The following is a 7730-nucleotide window of genomic DNA, read 5'->3' as shown; positions in this document are numbered from 1 at the left end:
GGCCTGAATCAGTCCTCCTCACCTCAAGTTCAACAGTTGAAGTCAGTTGGAGCGCCGGGGCTGTCACGGGTCCCCCTGGTGCTGCTGCTCATTCTGTGCACCAGTTCCGGAGGTCTACGTTGCCGGTCTCTAGGCTTCACTGAACTGTCTCATTAGGCACACCTGGTTCCCATTCCCCCTGATTAGTGATTGTTTATATGTGCCCTCTGTTCTCCATTGTCTTGGTCGATTAATGTTCCCATGTCCGTTGGTCTTGTGAGTACCTATGCTTTGTTGTTTCGGCTTTCATGCTGCGTGTAAGATGCACTTGTTATTTCGGGTTTCGTCCTGTGTATTTATTAGAGGTTTAACCTCGGTCTATTGTTTGGGTTACATCCCTGTGTTTTGTATAAGTGTGTGTTTTGGGGGTTACATCCCTGTGTTTTGTATAAGTGTGTGTTTTGGGCTTCGTCCCCGTGCCTTTTAGTGGCATGTTGTAATTTTGGGTGCAGTATTAAAAATTACGTATTCCTGCGCCTGTCTCCAATCATTTTTACAACGTGACAGGGGCGCACTGCCTTCATATCATAGGCCTGCAGTAGCTAGAGCTTAATAGCCACACCATACCAAACCTTCCCCAAATGTTTCTAAACTTAATTAGGGTAATATCAAAAGTAAGTCAAGACATTGTGTATTTAGAGACAATATGAGAAAAATGGCGAATGTAAACCAGGGACAAAATGCACTACCCTCCCCTGTGCCCTACCCAAAGAAAATAAATAAAGGTTGGACAACCCTCCCCTATTTTGTGGCACCCCCTCCCCCAATAATATTCAATCTGTTCTTAAAGAGTAAAGAAGTTTCAATTTTAATTTCGTTATGAGATTTCAGAGGACATCCATGGAAATTCTAATCACATGTCATGTCAGCTGACTAAATATATTGAATGATTTGTGGATGTAATTAGTTAATTAACTGTTCCCTCTGCATTGTTTAATCAGTATGTATGATTGACAGGAGAGATGATGAGAGGGGCTGAGTTTTGACCATCATCATTATCAGAGGGGCTGAAGTATGGATAGAGTTTCTCTGTAAAGGTGCAGCCAGTGAAAGAGTAGATATGAGACTTGGCCTCCACATCATAAAAGGAGACCAGACCCTCCTCATAGTCCACAAACACCCCCACCTTCTGGGGCTTCTTTCTCAGGGAGAGGATGACAGGGGTGGAGGAACAGTTAAGGTACACATTCTCATCCCTTCGGGACACAGTCCAGAGTCCATCCTCAGGTCTCAGTGTGATAATCCCCTTCCTGTCAGTGGACTCTCTGGCCACTCCTAAAGTCCATCTTGTCTTCCCCTTAACAATCACCTCATAGTAAAATCTTCCTGAGGAGAAGCCATCCTTTCCGAGGACAAACGGATGACAATCAAACTTTTTGGGATTGTCTAGAAGATTCTGTAGTGTGGCTCCATGTTTTACTTGTTTCCCATCCTCAGATAGGATGAGCCAGGGGTTTGCTGTATCAGGGTCCAGAGTCACATCCACTGCATACTGCTGAATCCTCTTCAGTTTGACTTCAGGCAGCTTCTCCATCTCTTTTTTCAGTGTCTCCTCCAGGTGAGACACAGCTCTCCTCACAGTCCCCACACACAGATCACTGTGAACACTGATCTCAGACCAGACCTTGGTGGGTGGACGTTTGTACACTAGGGTTATGAACCTCTGGAGAAGTTGGAAGGGGTCCTCAGTGTGTGAGAGCTGCTTCAGATCAGTGCTTCTCCTCTTTAGCTCAGTGATTTCCTGCTCCAGCTCTTTAATGAACCCTTCAGCCTGCCTCTCTACTGCTTTCTGCTTCTCCTTAATTACCTGAACAAGCTCAACCTGGCTTTTCTCAATGGAGCGCAACAGAGCAGTGAAGACCTGCACACTCTTTGCTATCTCTCTCTCTGCATCTCTCTTGCTGAGATCTACTGAGAGTCTGATCTTTTTAACCTTCTTCAGTCGCCCATTGATAATCTGCTGCATTTCTGCCTCAGTTTTCCCAAGCTGAGCCTTCCTCTCTCTACACTCTTCCTCTATAGGGACAGTGTCATGAGTCTTGTGTTTTGCCTCAGTGCAGAACTGACACACACATGTCTGGTCAGTCCTACAGAACAGCTCCAGGAGTTTGTCAAGCTTATTACACATCCTGTCTTCTAGGTTCTCCACAGGGTCGATCAGTTTGTGTCTCTTTAAGGGTGGGGCTATCTGATGAGGATCCAGGTGAGTCTCACAGTAGGAAGCCAGACACACCAGGCAGGACTTCAGGGCCTTGCGCTTCGTCCCAGTGCAAACGTCACAGGCAACTTTTCCAGGTTTGGGAGGGGGCCCATCTCTACCTTTGTATCTCATCTTTTTAAAATTCTCTACAACCTCTCTGAAAGTTGTGTTGACACGAAGCTTAGGTTGTCTATAGAACCTCTCCTGACACAGTGGACATTGACACAGGTCCTTGCTATCCCAGTACTTTGTGATACAGGCCATGCAGAAGTTGTGTCCACATGAAATGGTGACTGGCTCAGTGAACACATCCAGACAGATAGAACACAGGAACTGCTCTTCAGACAGGAGACTGCTGGATGAAGCCATATCTAAACAGAGAAGGTGGGACTCTAAATTATTCCCTGGAATTATTCAGCTCTCGATAATTTCAGAGTCATTGTCAACACGGAATTTAGAGACACCAAACAATGTTGATTCAAGATGTTTAACCGTACAACATAAATGAGTCAATGTACAAAATAAAGGTAAACATAGGTACTGTAGTCAAACACAGGATAAATGAAAACCCGAGAATACAGGAATTCATTCAAATACAAGAATTCACACAGTAGCATTTATCTTCACCTGCCCTTGTAAATATCTACTCACCTGTATCTATGTGTTTGCGACAGAGGGTGGGGTGCTTTCTCAGATTTATTGGTTCTATATACTGTAGTATTAAAAAACGACTGTCTTAGCAGATTTTTCAGAAGAGTTTGAGACCGTTAGCTTGTGTGCGCACATATATAGTATGTCTATACACTTCAGTTTCATTTAAGTAAAGTGACGTTGACATGCTGCTCCCCACCCAGTGCAGCGCTGTGCTCTGGAACAGTTAACTCTTCACGTCTGATCTCTTTTCATTGTTGATACATTGTTGATACAAAAGAAGGAATTACTGCAGATGTAATGAAGGTTTTCTAAAGGCATCAACTACAATAGAATTCACAGGGGATGAACAAATACTGTCAGTTGAGGTAGATTTGATCATTAATAACCTTTAACTGCAGTGGGCTAAATCAGGGTCACAGAGTCTTTCTTGTTAGTCTTTAACAAATCAATTTTGAAACGAAAGTATACACCTCACACACATGGCTATGGGCTTAACAAAAATAATACACTTATACCATGTCAGATATAGAGTTGAAATGTAATACATTTTGAGTTTACATAACAATATTACACTTTATATACATCAGAGAAGACTGAAATACAACAAAACTGTTTGACATAGCAACACTGGATTTTAGGCTTGTTGAAACATATGAATAACATTCCACCCATGAGGTCACGAGGTCATTTGACTTCCGGAAAGGGCTACATAAGGAGCAGGAAATATTATTTTCAGATAATTCCTTTAAACATACTCACTTTCAATTCTACCAAGTCATGTCAGACAATGGGTGGAGAACTAAAGCTGAATGTATTTTCTGTTTGTAGGAAACTGCCTGTGTTTGTTGAAATCCTGCATCTGCTGCTTGTGGTGCCTGAAGAAGTGTCTAACGTACCTGAATGGTTTTACAGAATACCATTTTAATCTATTTCTATATGGTAAATAGTGTTCTTATGCACATATTACACTGAACTCGCCTTGTTAGCGTTTACGATACTCGACCCCTATTGTCTCAACACCAACCCACATTCATGCTCTTTCTTCTTCCTCTCCATCCCTTTTTAGGAGTTCGTAGAGAACAGTAAGAATATGGAGGGAAGGGATCGGCCCGAGGCAGATGGAGACGGTGGTGAGATGAAGTCCATGGTGAGTTAACAGAACGTTTCCTACAGAGAATACCTTCACTTACCTTCATAATCTACAGCCGAACTCCCAAAATGATGATAAAGACTCATGGAGGAGGGACTGTAACAGGTTTACCAAATCACTCTAGTCCCAGCAACTACCATATTTATGATAACCTGTTTATTCATTAATTGCACACTTTACATGAAAGCTTCTAAATACTGTTATTGTAGTTTGATTCTATTTTAAAGGTTGTAAAGCATGTTTTGTTTAGCCTCTTGTGGGTGAAAGTATTGTAAGAGATTATTCTAATTCGTTCCATGTCACCACTGTTATTAAGTATTATTACTGTACACTACAAGTGTTTGTACATACAATGTATTTTTAGATTGTGGTAATGATGTTGCGTTGCTCCTTTTAGTACAATTTTGACAAATACAACTGACCTACATACCAGATGATTAACAGGCACTTCTCTGTCTGATAAAACTCCATTGTGCAAGGTGTTCTCCCACGCCTGCTAACAGGATCATGTTACTACGGTGGATCAAGTATGAAATATCCATTTACTCTAATAAGAATGTTTTATATTACTCTAATGTATGAAATGCAGGTCCTACAAGTACTGAGGTTGTCTTATGTCAGAGGCAACGCATGATCATAACTGACAATCCCTAAATTGTGGCAACATTGAGTCATTACTGCTTACTAAGTTTGTAATACTCTATCCATAGAAAACGGGATTCCCTATGACTGTATCTGTCACGAGAGACTAGGCGGGTGAGGAAGGACTCAGGAGCAGAGAGTTCCACAGGGAAAAAAGGTGCACTTTAATAAGGCAACCAAAAAACCACAATCCCAAACACAGGGCGCGGTTAAATAAATTGGACCACCCAAAACACAGGGTGCAGGTCCAGAACATAAACACCACTACCTGACGAACACACGTAACACAAAACAATCCCGCACAAAACAAGGGCGGGGACACATACTATAAATAAGGAAGCTCATCAAACACATACAACAGGACACAGGTGAAACTAATAAGACACAACCAACAGACAACGAAAAAGGGATCGGTGGCGACTAGTAGGCCGGTGACGACGACCGCCGAGCACTGACCGAAAAGGCAGGGGAGCCAACTTCGGCGGAAGTCGTGACAGTATCTCTATTCTCTTCATGAGTTTTTGTTATATAACATAATTGTTATTTAAAAAAAATGCATTTTAATAAAAGAAAACGAAAACAATCAATGTCCTCTTGTCTGTGTGAGATCTGTTGGGCAAGAGATGATCAGTTCAATCTTGAACATGGGTTTGTGTCTGTATGTCACTAAGATATCCACTAAGAGGGAGAAACAATACAATAATATACCCAAATGTTAAAACAATAATGTATATTTACCCAACAATAAAAAAGTGTATTGAATTAAATTAAATGCTTGTGATTGTGATGTGTTGAATTGGAAATTGCCCTGTATCAGACCAGGGTTCAAAAGGTATTTTTTCTTCTGTCTAGTACGTTAGCTGCACTTGATTGAGCTTCCCTGGTGCATTATAACCAATAGAATAATCCCAAAAGTACAACCCCACCAATCTGGCACCATTGAAATATAATTTTTAAATGTCAATGTCTGGCACTCCATATACAGGCTCAATCAAATGCTCAAAGTATCTGAAAGAAAACAAATACTATTGGAATCCAGGTCTGTCCTGTATCAATTTGACTATTTCCTAACTTCATTTTCCTCTACCCTGTGGTGGATATCAGGGTTAAATCCCCGCTGACCCCGACCCCCATCCTGTCCTCTATGCTGCGACTGGCCCACTACCACCTGGGTACCGTGGCCATCCTTACCTAGATCCACAACCAGCTCAAAGGAAAAGTACCTCCTTTATCACATTCACCTACATCCACAACCATCTCAAAGGCTAAGGATGTGCCATATCATTAGCTTCCCTTTGAGAGAGAATAACGGTTGAGAGAGAAAAATACTATCACTTTCTGTCAAAGGTCAGCATTAGACCTAAAGGATATTAATTAAAGCAAAATAACTTGGATTACTTTTTAATTTCATTTGAGTTGAATGAAGTGACTTGGTTTAGCAACTGCATGACAACGTCAATGTTCTAGAATCCCAAATCGCATTATGCATTTCCAGGATGTGCTGCTCGGTTTCCTTAACCATAATAAAGACAAAGAAAAACAATTTTACCTCATGAATCTAATTGTGCTACTGGCTAAATTTCATATTCATAAATGTAAATTCACTAATAAAAAAACACTCTTCTGTGTTTTCTATATGGAATTCGAGCAGTATATTAAGACCATTCAACATTCTTCTGATAAGAAAGCTGTTAAAACAATCAATACGTGTGTTTCTTTTAAGGTCTTTGTATAATCTGTCATTTGTTGTACCCCCTAGCATATGTTATCATCGTCTATTTGTGTACTTCTTGTACGTATACAGAGAATTCTACATTATATTTTAAAAAATTATGCATTTCCTCCTTTCTAGAGTAGCTTTGAGGACAGTTGTGTTTGTGATGCTAACGTTATCTCACAAATGTCAGGATGTTTGAGATGGAAAAACATAAGCCGTTTATAATGAACAAGTCTCGTTCTTTCAACATTACATTGGCGACGATGTCTTGTATGAATATAAACAAGTCTGAGGCACGCCATGCTTATGGTTAATTCTGCTGTCTATAAAGAAATGGGAAGGTTGTAGGTTGACTCTGATGCTACGATTAGATAGAGCACACTCAGTGCACCTTTTTTCCCATTCACCCTTCCCTTGTTACAATTCTCCCCAGGCATTACCATCCCGTGTTAGAGGCCAAGTAGGCATGACTGGGCATGATTGAAATCATACTCGATTCCTCAAATTTCCAGGGAGCGTCATACATTTCCCAGAATCTCGCAAATCTCTGTTTTGAAAGATACTGACTTTATGACAAATTATCCTATGTACCCTTGGTAGTCAATTTTGGAATACTAATAAATGCCACATAGGCCGCTTTCAACCAGAGAAGTTGTTTTTTTTGTTCAGCTCCCCTTTGAGGGATAGTTTTCCTTCTGTCAAAGAAGGTCAGCATTATGGGTCGATGAAAAGCTATGATCCTTTATTGATATCACTTATTGAATCCACTTCAACCACTGTGGATGAAGGGGAGGAGACATGTTAAAGAAGGATTTGTAAGCCTTGAGACAGTTGAGACATGGATTGTGTACATTTTGCCATTCAGAGGGTGAATGGGAAAGACACAAGATTTCAGTGCCTTTGAACAGGGTATAGTAGTAGCTGCCAGGCGCAGAAAGGTTTTCATTTTAATATCATTATAATATTTCAGAGGAGGCGTGGCAACAATCCTCACACTCAATTCGTGCAAATACGTACAAAAAGTATTTCAGCAGATTTTGTGCATTTTCCTGTGTTCTTGTGCGGCTTAATTTGTGTGACAATTTATTTGTGCCACTTCATTCGTAGGAAAATACACACAGTTTTGTACTACGTCAATCATAGGGAAATACATTGTTTTGGGGAAAACATTGGAACAATTTTTTAATTGTTAAGTAGGCATGACTGGTGGTGGGAAGCGTTCTGAAAGTGATATGCCCCTCTGAGTCTGTCTAATTTACGTAACTTACCAGTGTGGACCCAAAACAAACACATTCTACACATGTACAAGCAACCTGTTATTACAACCA

General features: G+C 40.8%; 1 protein-coding gene across 2 annotated transcripts; it reads right to left on the bottom strand.

Moving 5' to 3' along the window:
- Positions 1–976: 976 nt before the first annotated feature.
- On the bottom strand, positions 977–2608 carry LOC120052879 (E3 ubiquitin-protein ligase TRIM39-like). 2 transcript variants are annotated; one of them, XM_039000074.1, is made up of 2 exons: positions 1862–2608; positions 977–1828 (listed from the first exon to the last, which is right to left on the bottom strand). In XM_039000074.1, exons 1-2 carry the CDS (start codon positions 2606–2608, stop codon positions 977–979), a joined length of 1599 nt encoding a protein of 532 aa, XP_038856002.1. The 2 variants fall into 2 exon arrangements, with proteins under 2 accessions (XP_038856002.1, XP_038856001.1); XM_039000073.1 differs by having other exon boundaries at positions 977–2608.
- Between the last annotated feature and the right edge of the window lie 5122 nt (positions 2609–7730).

Source organism: Salvelinus namaycush, chromosome 8 (assembly GCF_016432855.1).
Source record: "Salvelinus namaycush isolate Seneca chromosome 8, SaNama_1.0, whole genome shotgun sequence".
NCBI lineage: Eukaryota > Metazoa > Chordata > Actinopteri > Salmoniformes > Salmonidae > Salvelinus > Salvelinus namaycush.
The sequence above is the reverse complement of the archived record's forward strand: the minus strand, read 5'-3'. Positions and strand labels throughout refer to the sequence as shown.

Excerpts from the sequence above, each read along its gene's own strand:
- LOC120052879 (XM_039000073.1), bottom strand. The coding sequence starts at position 2,608 with ATGGCTTCATCCAGCAGTCTCCTGTCTGAAGAGCAGTTCCTGTGTTCT.